At 36.4% G+C, this 18,033-nt stretch overlaps 1 protein-coding gene across 1 annotated transcript in view; it reads right to left on the bottom strand.

Moving 5' to 3' along the window:
- trabd2a (TraB domain containing 2A) overlaps positions 1 to 18,033 on the bottom strand; it is a 214,510-nt gene that overhangs the window by 3,855 nt on the left and 192,622 nt on the right. The window contains exon 6 of the mRNA XM_062031161.1: positions 7,367 to 7,633. Within this exon, the coding sequence (XP_061887145.1) occupies positions 7,367 to 7,633 (267 nt within the window). The remainder of the gene's footprint in view (positions 1 to 7,366; positions 7,634 to 18,033) is intronic.

Genomic DNA, 18,033 nt, shown 5'->3' on the forward strand with positions numbered 1-18,033 from the left:
CTTTAAACACCTTTAACTTGTTAACAATATTAACTATATGTGTTAAACATGCTTGTATTATCTTTAAACACCTTTAACTTGTTAACAATATTAACTATATGTATTAAACATTCTTGTATTATCATTAAACACCTTTAATTTATTAAAAATATTAACTATATGTGTTAAACATGCTTGCATTATCATTAAACACCTTTAACTTGTTAACAAAAACATATATTTCATAAATAAGTAAATATAAATTATATATATGAATGAGGTAGATCCCCGCGTCTTGATCAATTGAAAAGTAGCTCGCCTGCAGAAAAAGTGTGAGCACCCCTGGTCTAAGGTAAATACTGTACATATTAATTACATTACTTCATAAAACCTTTTCTTTTCTTCGTAGTACATTCTATTGTAGGATTTTTTATATACAATATTCCCTATTTAGAAATTGTTCCTATTAACAACCACGTTACATGGTTTGGGGGTGCTGAAGCCCTAGCACGGATTCATTTGTGTGGAAAACTGAGTTGAAAAATGAGCATTTTAAGTTAGGAGCTTTGTCACAGAACCAATGAAACTTGTAATTCTAAGGGTGACTCCACACCTAAAATTATTAGCCCTTTTGATTAAAGTTGAAACGTCTTCACTGAACAAAAAGAGTCCAGTTGCCTCAATTTCGAAACAAAAGTTTCCCAATTTGATGCTGAAACTGTAAGGTTTGTAATGTTTGGGACCACGCCAGGCAAAACCAACAACTCTCTGAAGTTGGGATCACTGCATAGTCCAGAAACTTGACACAACGTTGTGATAACGATGTGACGACAACATATCGTAAAACACAATAACTGTTCATTTATTTATCTATGATGCATACTGTTCTATGTTTAGTTAGTTTCTGGCTATGGTGCTAAAAGTTACATGTGTAATATAGTAACGAGTACCTGAAAGGAATCTTTCAGCAAAATGTATTTATTTGAAACATGTAGGTGTATAAATGAGAGATGTGTAAACATAGACAATGGAGACTGTTACTTCTACGTTTTCTGACAACCGCTACCTGTCTGGTCAGACATTAAAATAAACAAAGATGTGAACCAAGTAGGCTTTGGAACCTGTGTAAACTAACAGTCTGTTTCCTTCCCGCTGAAGATACAAGGTCTTGCTCGGAAAATGAGAAAACATTTCTGCAGACTTGATGAACAGACACGCTTACAAATGCTCTCTGTTTCTGCGATTAACAGACCTTCAGTGGTTGGATTCTTCTTCTTTCCATATTTGATTTAAATGATGTGTTTTGAATATGGGAAGTCATCAGATATAGCAGTGAAATCATTTAAATCATGTATTTTGCTGCATTTTGACACGTTGATGATACCATAGCACTCCACTCAGTGTAAAAGATCCACTACGAAGTACTTCTAACTAAATATTCATCATTTACAGCAGGGGTGTCAAACGTACGGCCCATGAACAGGTTTTATCTGGCCCGAGGGATGAGTTTGCTAAGTATAAAAATGAGCCGAAATTTTTGAATGAAAGAAACCGCTGTTCTAAATGTGTCCACTGGATGTCACAATAGCAATTATTTGTATCTTTGTAGATGATGCTACATATGTAAAAAAAAAAAAAAAACCACATGATGTTAGTGCACCTGTCGAGGAAAATGAGCTAACTACATAAATAACATCCTGTAATTTGATTTTGATATTATTTTTTTATCTTGATGGATTGAAAATTAACACCAGTGAGTTGACTGATGAACATTATCACATCATTTATTCAGAAAGTATAAATAACAACAAATAAAGATAAAATACTATTAACCGCAACATGTAAGTGTAAAAAAACCTCAACAACATTATGATTTGTACATTTTTATTACGTGCTTGTTCTATTTTTAACAAAGAAAACAATCTGAAGTTGTCGTTATTTTTAAGTTATCGTGCCGTGATTTTACCAGTCCGGCCCACTTGGGAGTAGATTTTTCTCCATGTGGCCCTCGATCTAAAATGAGTTTGACACCCCTGATTTACAGGGCATTAACAAAAAATCACACTACTGTAAGATGAATGGTTGTGTGATACAATCTTAGATATGTTGCACATGTAGCATTGGAATGTTAAACCGTAGTCAAAGATGGCACTGGGATCAAAGACCAATGTTAACTACAAAATGCAATTTTGGTAGAAATTTTGTGTGAATGCTGAAAAGCCGAACTGAAGTGCTAACAGGCATCTTGCTAGTGTCAAGTATCATGTATCAAGAAATACATGTTTGCATATCTGCAAACTGAGCTAAAAAGCTATTTTATCAACTCTAGTATGTGTTAATTCAGAGTCTATGCATGAACAAGTCAAATGTAAGATTTTTTCGGACTTTTTTAAGACCGTATGATAATAATTTAAGACCATTTCATATAAGTCTAATAGTTTCAATTGGATGAAAAATGTGTGAGGAGAAGGCGGACAAAAAATAAAACACAGTATATAAAAAGTATTTCTATAGTGCAGTGGTTCTCAAATGGGGGTACGCGTACCCCTGGGGGTACTTGAAGGTATGCCAAGGGGTACGTGAGATTTTTTAAAAATATTCTAAAAATAGCAACAATTCAAAAATCCTTTATATATACAAATAAAAACCTATCTTTTTTTCCAAACAGTTCAAGAAAGACCACTACAAATGAGCAATATTTTGCACTGTTATACAATTTAATAAATCAGAAACTGATGACATAGTGCTGTATTTTACTTTATCTCTTTTTTTCAACCAAAAATGCTTTGCTCTGATTAGGGGGTACTTGAATTAAAAAAAAAATTCACAGGCGGTACATCACTGAAAAAAGGTTGAGAACCACTGCTTTAGTGGAGAAAACAGGCAAAATAATGGGAAGAAAATCGGTTTTCATTTGATTATCTATTATCTTTCCAGAAAAAGGTAACATTTACTTTGCGTGTAAGTGACTACCTTCCTGTGGTTATTTCCTCCCACAGCAGGATAGATGGCTGGCTAGAATATCACCAAATTAACCTGGTGCCCTCCTGCCTAATCACTTTCAGCAACACACTGCTGGACCACACCTGTGCCGTGCTCTTATTTTCATCTGAAAGGTGAGCTTCTTTCGTTGTCCGGTTAGTCCCTGCCTGAAGCTACTGAAATAAGCAAAACTGTTTTTTTTCCCCTTAGATTTCCCAGGCTGGTGTGTTCACCTTTAAGCCACCAACTCCGGTTAGGGAAAGGAGTCAGGACGTAGTTGTCACTGCGGGGCATGGGTGTGTTTACACCTCCAGTGTGCATGGAGAACTTGGAGATTTGATATGTCGGCTGTTGGAGCCTTGCAGCATCGCAACAGGAAGCATCGGTTTTGTTCTAAAGGCTGACAGTGGAGACTGTGATACTCTCTTGTGCTCCCATACCACCTCCTTGACTACAATGATTAACTCCTCCAAGGAGGTTATGCGTGAGTTCATCCCTTTGTTTGTTTTTTTTGTCCAGTTTCCTGGCAATAGTCTCTGATATATAAATTTAAAGTAGATTTGTTCAAAGGATGTTGCTGTTGAACTTTTCTTTAACTTCCTATGGTTTCTAAGGAGTGAAAAACCTTTGTTAAAATGTTTCCATAAAATATGTCAAGTTTGTCCGGCGAAATATTGTCAAACCAAGCTTCCTTTGCATCTTGTTCAGGTTTGTGATGTAATGTAAAATCCCATATAACAGTTTTACACCCTTATGTCTGTCATGTCTTGGTGATCATGTTTAGTTTGGCTATGTTCTGTTTGGTTTTTGGATTTTGTCAGTTCTTGTTTTTTCACTCCCCGCTTTGTTTCCATGACAACCCATTAGTTTTCACCTGTCCTCCTGTCACGCACCTGATTCATTTGGACTCACGCACCTGTTGTTAATCACGTCACCACTATTTAAGCCTGTAGTTGCCAGGCAGTCAGCCTGACATCACATTCATGCTCTGCTATCTGCTGCTACCCTTGTCACTCATGTGTTCATTCCATGCCATTGTTCCATGATCGTTTCCATGCTTGTTACAAGTAAGTTTTTGTTTATTCATGTCACGTTTAGCAGTTCTTTTGTTTCATGTCCTCAGTCTACGTTAAGTGTAAGTTTTTGTTTCATAGTCAAGTTTGTACCTCCGCCTTGTGCGCGCCTTTTGTTTGTTCCTTTTGTTAGTGTTTAAAATAAATCATGTATTTACCTCCAAGCCATGTCCGATCCAACTTTTATTGCATCTCGGGAAAACAAACAACCCATAGTCCACGTATTGACAATGTCTCACTCTAATTGATTAAATTTCCGTCTTGAGGGGTTATAACCGGTACAAAAAATAGTAACATGTCAACTTTGCTATACTTAGAATTTTCCCTGTCTTATCTGACACTTTTTCTTGTTTCAGGTTTTCACAACACTGATTCACTTTTCTTAGATTATGTTCACACTCAATTCCGATTTTTTTCCCCCTTATGTTGAGTTGAGTGGAGTTTGTGTTTATTTGGAAAATGCATGCATACAATATGATACGTCACAATTTCCAGTTCCTCTATTCAACATGTTCGAAAAGGAGTAGGAAGAAACTGATCTTATTTAATCCTACCCCTTTTCCTTTACATAGCAGTTGCTAAAACTTTTGTTCACTTCCTGTTCTCAATTTATTCACAATATTTTCCATAAGTAATAACAATAAAATAAATAAATAAATAAATACATAATAATTAGTGAAGTAAGTTGTATTTCATATAGTGAGATAATTAAGATTATCTAGAAAATGAATGAATGGATTAAATATTTTCAGAATGTTTATCATGGTTCTTCTTCTTTGTACTTTGTAAACACTTTAAGTTTGAAGAGTTTATTGAAGTGGATTAAATTTGTAATTTTTGTTTTCTTTTTTAATTTATTTATTAAACCAACATAAAAAACACAAGATACACTTACAGTTAGTGTACCAACCCAAAAACCCTCCCTCCCACATTTACACTCATTCTCACTCATTCACACAAAAGGGTTGTTTCCTTCTGTTATTAATATTCTGGTTCCTACAATATATATCAATACAGTCTGCAAGGGATACAGTCCGTGAAGCACACATGATTGTGTGTGCTGCTGGTCCACTAATAGTACTAACCTTTAACAGTTAATTTTACTAATTTCCCTTAATTACAGGTCTTAGGTCTTAAGTGTTGTACATGCGTACAAATGTTTTAAATTACATTTTTCTGTAAGATTATATTTCTCCTCTTTTGTTGAGAATAATTGTTGTATATTCCTGGGTAGCAGGTTATAGTTGGCTTTGTGTATAATTTTAGCTGTTTGCAAATTCACTATGTAGTGGAATTTCAGTATTTTCGATTCAATGAACAAAGGGTTTGTATGTTCTCTATATACAACATTATGTATTATTCTAACTGATCTTTTTTGTAACACCGTTAATGAATGAAGTGTACTTTTGTAGCTATTTCCCCATATTTCCGCACAATAACTCAGATATGGTAACACTAGCGAGCAGTAGAGAATATGGAGGTATTTTTGGTCTAGAACATGTTTTGCTCAATTCATTATTGACATGTTTCTTACTACTTTATGTTGTATATCTTTTACATGAGATTTCCAGTTCAATTTATCATCAATCATTATACCTAGAAATTTGGTTTCAATTAGTCTTTCAATTTGTATTCCGTCTATTAGTATTTGTGTTTGACATGTATCAGATATTTTCATGCCAAAGTGAATTGCAAAATTAAAATGTTTCAAATCCTACTCAGGCCTCTTTCGTATTTGGATATAAATCCGATATGTATCCGATGCAACTGTAGTCTGAATGACTGAGTCATCAAGAAGCGACAAACGTTGTGATTCTTAGCCAAAATAGACAAAGAAAAGAAAATAGTGGACGAATGATCAGAACTGCTCGCCCATACTCTCCTTGGGACAGAGATTGTAGCAAATGCCCCACAAACTGCGAGAGCCAAAATTATTGTCATTTTACTTCTTAATCTCCTAAAATAATTTGGTTGAGAAAATATTGACTACGGTTGCAAAATAAATGCTTGAAATTGCCACAAATTTGCCAGGACTGAGACCTACTAGAATTAGAGCCATGTTTACTTCCGTAAATACACACATTACAAATGTAATTTTTGGGGGGTCATGTAGGTGCCGACATCACTAGTGTCAAACTCAAGGCCTGAGGGCCACATCTAGCCCGCTACACCATTTTAAGCGGCCAGCGAAAGCCTGGAAATAATATGCGTCAATAAATTATTTGATCTTTTTCTACTAAATGTATTCATTCTTTCCCTTTTGACAAATAAAAATGTATGTACAGCATGCAGCTGCATATCCTTTTAACTTTGGTATTATCTAATAATGCAACCAATACAATTATACATTCCACAAAATGTATTAAAATGTATATACTTAAATACCTACTCGACTAATATTATCCATCCAATTGTACGCTATGAAAATGACAATAGGTTGTTTGGTAAAAAATTGGCAGCTCAGTTGCCAGAATGTTAGTGTAAAAAAGAGTGAAAAAATACAGTACATTTTACGGTAACATTTTAGCAATGGAGGTACAAGTTTTTTTTATAGCAAATGCTACAGATTTTTTTTTTTTTTACAATGTACGTAAAATATATATATAATGATGAAAAGCGTAGGCAATTGTGTAACATAATGAGGTGACTCCATATTCATTTATATTCATATGTTATTCAGTTACAGGCCACCCTCTTAAGGCAGCCACAACTGCGATGTGGCCTTCAATGAAAACGAGTTTGACACCTTGACTCTGGATAAAAAGATCTTAACGAAAAATCTAAATCAGAGTAAACGAAAACTCCAAATTAGGCATCATATCCTGCAGTGTGAACTTAGCCTTAGTTATTTCCTCACAGAGGCGTTACCATGGCCGCCTTAATGCACAGGCTTACCTGGGATGATGCCCAGGGGCCCCTGTTTTGACGATAAAATGCAATGATTGGTGTTCATAGCTGTCAACCACAGACAGCTCGGCTTTGTGTAGCGTTTGTGTACTCTCTCTCTCTCTCTCTCTCTCTCTCTCTCTCTCTCTCTCTCTCTCTCTCTCTCGTGGCTTCGTTGTTTTTATCCTACTGTTCCGAGGTTGCTGGTGTGAAAGGCATAACCCCCAAGTTAAAGCGGCCCTGGGTGTTACCTATACTAATTCGGACTAACTGGCCGGCTGTTATGTGGTTTCCCGTTGCGAAAAATTAGGTACCTTTCTTAGAAGAAAAAATATATATATTCCCAAGAACATTATTCATTCCTATTGAGGTGTTTGGTTTCACAGATGACGAATGTGCTTTGAAACGTGGTCCTTCATCTTTCTGAACGGACGATGGCTTCTTACCTCTCTTCTATGCGGACCCAGAGATCGTTAAAATGCCTGTGCCGCTGTTTCTTTTGCTTGTTCCTCCTCCTCTTCTTCAGCATTTTCTTCTCCGCTTTCTCCAGCAGCTCTAGGCTGTCCGAAGGCAGGAGCATGTGGGTCAACCTGTCATCCTCCAGGGGATGGCCGTCATCCTCATCCCTGTCTGGGAGTTCGTGGAAGAAAGGCTCCAGGAGAGGGGTCTCTTCTTGTTGGTCCCCAGACTCAGTTAGTCTGGAAGATGATCTCCTGAAACAGGAAAAGTTGGTTTTGAGGAAGCTAAAGATATGTAATGTTAGCTATGCTGTACCACCATTTCTTCCTAAACATGATTTCTGTACGATGCTAATGTTCTATATCTATACAGTACAGGCCACAAGTTTGGACGCACCTTGTCATTCAATGCGTTTTCTTTATTTTCGTGACTATTTACATTGTAGATTGTCACTGAAGACATCAAAACTTTGAATGGACACATGTGGAGTTATGTACTTGACAAAAAAAGTTGAAATAACTGAAAACATGTTTTATATTCCAGTTTCTTCAAAATAGCCACCCTTTGCTCTGATTACTTTTTCGCACACTATTGGCATTTTCTCGATGAGCTTCAAGAGGTAGTCACCTGAAATGGTTTTCACTTAATAGGTGTGCTCGAAGCTCATCCAGAGAATGCCAAGAGTGTGCAAAGAAGTAATCAGAGCAAAGGGTGGCTATTTTGGAGAAACTAGAATATAACATATGTTTTCAGTTATTTCACCATTTTTTGTTAAGTACATAACTCCACATGTGTTCATTCAAAGTTTTGATGCCTTCAGTGACAATCTACAATGTAATTAGTCATGAAAATAAAGAAAACGCATTGAATGACAAGGTGCGTCCAAACTTTTGGGCTGTACTGTAAAGATATAGAACATTAGCACTGTACTATATATATATGCATCCATCCATTTTACATGATTGGCCCTATCGTGTATATATATATATATATATATATATATATATATATATATATATATATATATATATATATATATATATATATATATATATATGAATCTATTCTGTGATAGCTACCAGCACTAGATGTTACGCTACACTGCATAACATGCCTCACTTCCTGTGCTAAATCAATCCTTTCCATAACACTTCATAGGTGGTCAGTCCAGACCGGTGCGGTTTATGAGGTGGAAAGTGCAAAAGGTGTGGAAGAGCCACAAGGAATAAACATATCAGTGAAGTCATTTTTCAGCAAACCTGAGTCGCTTACTAAAATGAGCTGGCATGTGGGGCTAAAGGAATAGAGGTCTGTACCTTTAAGCAATAACAGGGTCAACAAGATCTAGTGAATTCCTTCCTATGGTATTGTTTGCAGTTTGGATTGGGGTGCATAAAAACACTTAATTGTATTTAAAAATTGCGGTTTCTTTTGATGTTACATGTAAGATGCTGCTGCTTTGCCAAAAAACACAAAAGAGAGCTGATTTGATGACTAACACTAACATCACTGGCATTGGGTGTGAAAACTAAAAAGTATCTCACAATATTTTGCCAATGATTGTATCACAATTTTGCATTTCTGCAATAATTGTTATATTGTTGTAAATAGAAAGCCTAGAGATGTCCCGATCCTGATTGTGGAATTGTTTCGGAGCCCGAAATTATCCTTTTTTTTTAAAGATCGGTGATCGACTGGTGAGCAGACAGTGTTTACATGGCTAATGATTGTACTTGTATGAAAGATTCCTTCAAAAAGAATGCACGCTTAGGGAGACATAATTATATTTCCATATTCCTTATTATACACATGCAGGAGTTGCATAAATAGCAGGAGGGTGTATGTCTTGCCAGAACAGGGGCTACAATTTAAGAGCAAGCTGCCACGGACACATTATGTCATGTCTGTTCATGTTTTTGTTTTGGCCATGTGTTTGTTTTTTGGACTCTTTTTAGTTCTTGGTTGCACTTCCTTGTTTGGTTTGGTTTCCATGGTCACCCATTAGTTTTCACCTGTCTTGTCACGCACCTGTTTCACGTTTCGAGTCACGCACCTGTTTTCACTGATCACGTCACTATTTAAATCTGTCTGTTTCTGTTGTTCGTCCTGGCGTCCTCACACATTCACACTCCTGCCACTCTGATGATCCATGCTGCTCTTTTTCATGTTTTTTCTCATGCCAAGTAAGTTTTGTTTATTAAGACCACAGTTAGTGTTTTTGTTTCTTTGTTCATAGTTTTTGTGCCCATGTGCATGTCTTTTGTTTCTTAGTCAAGTTTGTATTTCCGCCTCTGTGCGCGCCATTTGTTTGCTTCCTTTTTTTTAGTTTATTAGTGTTAAAAATAAATCATGTATTTAAATTCACGTCTTGCACGCGCCAATTTTCCATTGCCTTCTGGAGAAACACAACCCGAGAACCTAGTCCTGACACATTATCTATCCACAATGTGAAGCCACTTTTAAAATACTAATCCTGACCACAATAGCGACAAATAAACTAAGTTTCTTCCAAGTACGTTATCACTGGAGGACAAGAGGAAAATTAATGGCTCAGCATGCTAAACACACACACACACACACACACACACACACACACACACACACACACACATATTGGTTATCATTTGGAATGGGGACCAAGTTTTTGATCATCACTTTTGGGGACCACCCTTTCTACAGGTTGTGGAGGCATAACATTTTTTTGGTAAAATGGCCACTGCCCAGCTAGCTCTTTAAATCTCTGGATTGATGAAGTAATGTGCTGATCATTCTTACTGGGGACCCTGGGAAAAAAGAGTTAATATGGTTCATGGGGTCCAAATTTAAATAATTTTGCATAATTCACACACATTTGAACGTGACTACTGAGGACCATTTAAAAAAAAAAAAGAAGTTCAAATTAAATATGACATGATCCTCAGAATACAGCACTACAGCTGTCCTCTTATAGGAAGTTTCACCAATTAAATGTTAAAGCAAATCCTGCATCTTCTGTGACATTACTGAAAACTGCTGTTTAGCAGTAATGAAGTTGTCTGCAACTCCAACTACCATATAAGGATGGACAATTCTGAATGTGAATCATACTTTAAGGTAATAATGTTTTATAATCATGCTGTATGAAAATGTCATCCTAAGGAACACTAAACCAGATTTTGTTTTTGGAAAAATATATTAGTTTTAACTAAGGATGGATACCATACAGAATCACAGTACTATTAATGCCAGGATAACAAATGTTTCACTTTGACTTTGACTATCATTTAAAAAGGTTTCCCTTTAGGGGACGTGTTTTTTTGTCCCCATACCGTCAGAGGTACTCTAAAGGTGACTGTGTAAACAGAGCGATGTCCCCATTAAGTAATCATTGCCAGAACACACACACACACACACACACACACACACACGCACACACACTTGCACACACACACACACACACACACATTGAGCAGGACGACACAAGAAGCTAACCTCTGAAGTTTCAATGTAAAGTTGCTGTGATCAATTCAGATGCCAACGCCTAGAATAGCATCAGTATATAAACGAAAATTAAGTATTTATTTTTGCTACAGAATCATTGTTTTGTTCGTTGTTGTTATTGTTTACAAAGTCATCGAGTAAATCTTCGGATAAAGGAAGGCTTTGAGAGCAAAACCCAAACGATTTAAAATGGGAGCCAATTGTCACGGCCCGGGCGCATTCCAGTGCACATTCATCTGCGCGCTGCGCTGAGCGCACCTCCAAGCGCACTCCTGCGCATGCCACTCCTGCTGCAATCAATCAACAATCTGCACACCTGTCACTGATGAGCTCCCTGGGCTTCTTAAGCCAGTGCAAACCTGCCTTCCGGGCCAGAACGTAGCGACCTGTTCCAATACAGTAAGCCGACAATCTCTAGCTCTATGCACACTCTCTCTCTCTGTGTTTCTCCCCCTACGTGTTCATTTGTCTTGTGTCCCTTGTCGTCATCCAGCATTCCTCCGTTCCCGCGACACAAGCTGTGTGTCTCGTCTTCTTCTATTCCCTCTGGTTCCCTGTCTGCCTTTTGGATCTCGACCTCCCACCTGGATACGGACTTTGACGCCTCGCTCTTGCTCTTGACCTCACACCTGCCCACGGACCTCCGAGATTGCCTTGCCTCCTTGGACTTTCACACCTCGCTCAACACTCCCGGTAACACTCAACATTTAATCACTACACATAGTCGTACGCATACACATTTTAGATTAGTTTTCACACTCCATACTATTATATATATTAATAAATAGAGCTAACTACGTCCCTGCATTCTGTGCCGTCTTCTTCCCCCTGTACCGTGACACCAATAATAGTTTTTGATTTTGTTTAGTTATTGTGCACTAGCCACTTTGTTTTGATAAATAAAAATGGATGTAGCATTCAATACCAGAAATTGAATATATCATCTGATTTACAACTGTCGTAGAATTTCTGACCTTTTGACCTATATTTCTTGTCTTTTAAGAATGTCCGCTCATTTTCAATTCTCTTGTATTTTGTGCCATTGAATGGACCAGTTGTGGGACAAAAGTGAATATTAAGTCGTGCCAACCTGTCTACAGAATGTGTTGACTATCTAAAGGATTCAAGTTGTTATGGAACAGATAGGGAAAACAAAAAAAGACATTGACGCACTCGATATGGAACAATGACGCACAAGAGACATATAAAAAATGGCAGAAGACCGGAACTCGAGAGTGATTTTGGCTTGTGTGTGTCTTGTTTTCTCCGGAGTAACATGTGGTCTGTCTGCACGGCCAACTTAATTCAACCCGCACTTCTGATAATGGGTAAATAAATTTGTTGTACTAAACTACTTTTGTTGCCTGTTTAAGCTTCGGACAATCCACTACACAAATTGGCGTCACGAACAGGATGGTTTAGAAGCTACAGATCGACAGCCGCTCCCGCTCTTTCAGTCAGGCAGACAGTGTGCTGCATGTGCGCATAACAAGGTAAGCGTTTTGCTTAAAGTGTAAACATTTTCTGCCTGGAGAGAGCCGGATCGATAAGACTAATTGCTGAATCTATTTTTGATAAAAGATAGGTTTAGTCAGGTTCTCCAAAAACAACCTGGAATGGGGTAAATTATTGTTGGATTGAGTTGTTTTATATGTGATCATTTGTCTGTGAGTTTGTTGAAAACTTGTGATTTCTTGTTTTTAACATAAGGGGATTGTTGATAGAATTTTGGTGGTTTGGAGTGTTTTTGAAGCGTAGACTATGTGAGACGAAAAATGTCTTTTAACCTCTTCATCCTCTGTCGTTGCTGGCAGAAGATGCTTCTTTCTGCAAGTGCATCAGAATTAGCCAGAGTTGGATACAGCTAAATTTAAGGCAGGGTTTGCTAACTGGTGTAACATTTGGCCCATACAAATTTATGAAGTCTATGAATGTGCGACATATCTCTCTATGTGGAAACTGCAGGGTTGGAAAAGCCTCATTTTGGGTGACCGTTTGGTGACTCCGGTAAAGGAGATCAACTGAGCTGTATTTGTCACGACGTTCTGTTTAATTGGCTGCAGTATAGATGGATATTGATCGGGCTCCATATGGTAGAGCTTTGGTGGAGCTTTGGTGAAGCTTTGGTGAAACTGTATGGAAAATGACCAAAACATGATGACTGTAGAGCATTGGGTGATTATCAGTGACTCTATGGTGCTTTTATGCTGTTGCCGTGTATTGGTCAGGGAGTAAAACCAGGGGCTGCTCCGCTGAACGGGTTAATCGCCGTTGTATGAGTAATGATGGGACCTGTGTTTGTTAATGAGACGGCCGATTCCACAAAAGCACGCGTGCATTAGTTGTTTATATTGGTCCGGACCAGGGGGGCGTGGTTTGTGGGATCAAAATGTTTGTTTTTTAAATTTATATATATATATATATATATATATATATATATATATATATATATATATATATATATATATATATATATATATATATATATATATATATATATATATATATATATATATATATATATATATATCTGCGTATTGTAATAACATTTGTGTAGCACCTGGTTTCTTATCTGTTTTAATTCCCCTCTGAAAAAATCAACCTCTCCTCCTCACCTCCCTCCCTCATGCTTTTGTGAGAGTTCCCTCACGCTTTTTTCGCACCCACGCTGATCTGCAAGAGCTGGGAAATTGTCGGTTATGTGTGTGCGTGTGAGAAAATAGACAAAGTTATGTACAGAAAACACATGAGTGAATGATCCATCCATATAATTATTTTCTTCCGCTTATCAAGAGGTTGGATCGCGGAGGCAGCAGCCTAAGCAGGGAGGCTCCCCCTCTTGGGCGCTGCGAGCGAATTCCAGTCATTTGAATTTGTTTTTAACTATACTGGTGATTGTGACTGTGCGATATTACAGTTGTTTTACACACTGAGATTTTGAGTACGGGAAAAAAGGCTCTTGCTCGCTGGTAAATTCTCTGTGTGTGAGTGACTGTGTGACGCATATAAGAAATAAAAAAAAAGGAGTCTAAGCTGGGAGACATTTTGAGATAAGAGTGTGTGCGTGTGACGAGGCTGTGTGAGTGACAGCTGCGTGAGGCATTGGTTCGAAGAGGAGTGACACTGTTAGCATTGAGCTAGGTTAGCATTGTGTTAGCATAGCATTGAGCTGGGTTAGCATTGTGTTGGCATATCATTGAGCTAGGTTAGCATTGGGTTGGCATAGCATTGGGCTAGGTTAGCAAAAGTTTGCTTACTGAGGCATAGTAAGGCTAAGTTAGCATCTAGCTTGGCATTACTAAGTGTGGTTGAACAGTTATTCTCGGTCTGTAGAGTGTGCTAGTAGTAGGTGCTTGCTAAGTCCAGTAAAATAATAGATATTTGGAAAATTACACGTTTAAATATCAATAAATAAATACGGATTGTGGGACATTGAAACATTGTTTAATTCATCATTCATTTATATGTTTAGTATACTTTTTTGGTACAGCCTTGATGCTCTGCTGATCCATACAGTTCCTGTGGGAAGTTGCGACAAACACACACATCATAGATTAGGACACACTGTAACTTTGAATTAATAGTTATACAACAAATAAATTAATAATATTGAATTTAAATTTGATAAAGATAAATTGATTATACATTGACATTTTAATTTTTTTTAGGAATAAACACACAATAAAATAAAAGTTAAATTTATATTCTAAAACATCTAGGGGTATCTGTGCAGGCTGTGAAACATAGAGTCTGAAGAAGTACAGATAAGAGCCACTCAGCGCCATTGTCAAAACAAAACGTAGAGAAGCGTTAAACAAATTCTAATCAGAAGGAAGACAGACCAAAATATGAGAACTTAAGTAAACAGACAGCAAGTAAACCACAAATAATAATGTAAATAAATAACAAAGAAAGCAAATTTCCATGTGACATTGGTGCATGTAGAATTACAAATAGAGAATAAAACTAAATGGAAATAACTGTCTGCAAGATGAGCATGACGTCATGAACTGTGCTCGGGTTAGTAATAGATAGATAGATAGACAGATAAAACGTGATTTATTCCTTCAGGAGAGTTCCCTCAGGAAGAAGAAGTAAAAAGTAAACAGTAACTAATAAGGGTATAAATGGAAACAACATAGAAAAATATTACAGGGAGAATAAAAATAGAACAGTAAAATAAGAGAAACTAGGCATTAAATAAATAAATAAATGATAAATGGGTTATACTTGTATAGCGCTTTTCTACCTTCAAGCATTAACGACCATGATATAAAAAAGTATTGTACTGTCATTGTTTTGCATTCCCTGTCATCCTAGCCCCCCCAAAGAGGAGTTGTACAGTGTAATGATGTATGAGACAAAGGATTTTTTATAGGCTAAACCAGTAGTTCTCAAAGGAGGGTATGGTGTTTCCGCCCAGACAAAAAAGGGGGGTACTTGAAGGTATGGCAAGGGGTACCTGAGATTTTAAATATTTTAAAATAGCGACAATTCAAAATCCTTTATAAATATAATTATAGAAGAATAATTCTTCAACAAAATAAATATTTAGAATTAAGTTCACGAGCCCAGATGGATCTCTATTGCAATATCCAAAGAAGGTTGATGATTGATTATATGTATAGAAATCTTTATTATAATTTAATCATTTGTTTAATTTTTAAAACGTTTTAGTTATTTTTATATTTTTTTGTCCAAATAAGTCAAGTAAGACCACAACAAATGAGCAATATGGTGCACTGTTATACAATCTAATAAATCAGAAAATGATGACATTATGCTGTATTTTATTTCTATATTTTACTGGAAAAAAAGGTTGAAAACCACTGCCCTAAATCATATCTAAAGCTAAAATTATTTTATAAGACTGATTATTTTGGATTATTGTGTTTGTATTGTGAGAGAAGGAGAGAAAGTGAGAGAGACAGGAAGAGAGAGCAGGTGGAGGATGGTTTGAGAAAATATGGGAAAAGGATGTTTATAACCTTACGTTATGTGAATGGTTTCTAGGAGAACAGAAAATAGAAACATTGAGTGAAGTGTAAGGAAGAGATGGATACAGGATGTTGTTTGTAAAGGAAAACGAAAGTGAAGAAAAGATGAGAAAGTGACAAATGAAGGTATTCGTAAATGGTATGCTGTTGATTGTGGTTAGCTGCAAGTTTGTTTAATTGTTTGTTTGTTTAGTTGTTTGAGTGAAAGGGGAAGAAATCAATAGGAATAATTACATGCAAAATGGAATAAAACTATGAGTGCGATAGATAATGAATGAATAGATTAAATAAGTTTATTTTGGTCATATAATCAACCATCAACCAATTTGTGTGAGCAGTTTAACAGTAAATTAGACATATTAACAATCATACACATTTACACACAGAAAAGAAAAGAAAAAAGAATGACCGAAAAAAAGAATAGGCGGAAGCCAAAGCTTATATTGGCCTATGATATACAATTACTGAACATTAAATTACCTGGAACATCAACGTTAAAAGATGAAAGTAATTGTTACTATATTTTATAATGTTCAAAAAACTTTACCTTTCAAGGGTCTCCAAAACCATAACAAAAAACTACATGTGTTCAGCTCATCACTGAGGATGGTACATTATTTAACTCCTAAAACTGAAATACATTTGTGTTTTTATTTTATTTTACTTGACCTATTTCAAAAATCAATATCCCCCGTAAATGATAGTGTCTCCTCATAATGTAAACAAGCTAAGAATACAAACTGGAAGGCTGTTGTTCTTTACTTGGAAACATAATTGCCATTGTTTTAAAATTAAATTATCTGAACATTTAACACATTATGACTTAAAAAATGGATTGATATGATCATAATAATAATGCTTTGTGTATTATTGAAATGAGCCTTTTAATTTTAAGTATTGGGTCTATATTTCTTCTATAAACATTTCCCCAAACTTCAAAACAATATTACATATGGAAAAAGAAATGAATAATATAACATGTGCAGACATTTCTTATTCAGCATGTGTTTAACTTTATACCGAATAGCAATGGATTTGGATATTTTCTTTAATATGTTCAATATGTGGCTTCCAACATATTAATGATCAATTACTATTCTCAAGAATGTAGTTCATATACTCTGTCAATTTCCACTTGATTCAACTTTAATTTTTGTTTCACAATTTGACTTTGCACCCTGGACAGGTCGCCACCTCATCACAGGGCCAACACAGATAGATAGACAGACAACATTCACACACTAGGGCAAATTTAGTCTTATTAATTTCTACATATTGAGATCTATTACTTAAAATAACTACTTAACCACTGTTGTGAAACACCTTTCTAATTTATGGGAGTATTGGGATAGGATTGAGGAAGATGTCTGCTGTGGTGGTGGTTAGTTTGGAAATTAATTTAATAAAAGTAACTTTAAAGTGCAGTCTGACATTTTAGTTTGGAGTAATTTATATTTTTATTTAGACATTACAGTACACCATACCATACGCCCGGGAATCGTTTTTGGTGATTTGGCTCCCAAAACTTTTTGTGGTCTTTGGTGTGACTCGGCCGGGGTTTTGGACTTGCGACCTGCCGATCTCAGGGCGGACACTCTAACCACTAGGCCACTGAGATGAAGGAGGCAAACCAAATCTCAACAGCTTTCAGTTAGCTACAGATTTTGAGAGTATAGTGTGAATAACTATAACGTTACAACTGTTTGCTGTGAATAGTGTTGAATAATAATTACAAATAACAGCCTACATTAATAATTAGAATAAGAGCCGATATGTAAAGTGTTAAAAAAGAGGAGAAGTGTGATTAGGTCTGGCGCTTAGAGCATGGCCTTGTGTGTTTGTTGTGACTAGGTTGGATAACCAGTCGGAGACAGGCAAGGCAAGGCGGGGCAGCTTTGTTTGTGTGGCGTTTTTCATGCAACAAAGTGAAATGAAAGAAAATAAAAGCAAAATTAAAATGCAGACAATAAAAATAAACACAGTGCGGACGTTAAAAGTTAAAAGATTTAGCTGAAAGATAAGGAGAAACGTGAATAAAAACATTCTTTTGTTTTGGAGAATATCACGCACAGCGGGAGGTCAGAGTGCAAGCATGACAGCTTGCTCGCGCCTACTGATAGACAAATGATAGTTTAAATTAACTTATAGATAATCTTTAAGTGAATTAAAAGGGTACT

The sequence above is a fragment of the Entelurus aequoreus genome, linkage group LG21 (genome assembly GCF_033978785.1).
Source record: "Entelurus aequoreus isolate RoL-2023_Sb linkage group LG21, RoL_Eaeq_v1.1, whole genome shotgun sequence".
NCBI classification, from domain to species: domain Eukaryota; kingdom Metazoa; phylum Chordata; class Actinopteri; order Syngnathiformes; family Syngnathidae; genus Entelurus; species Entelurus aequoreus.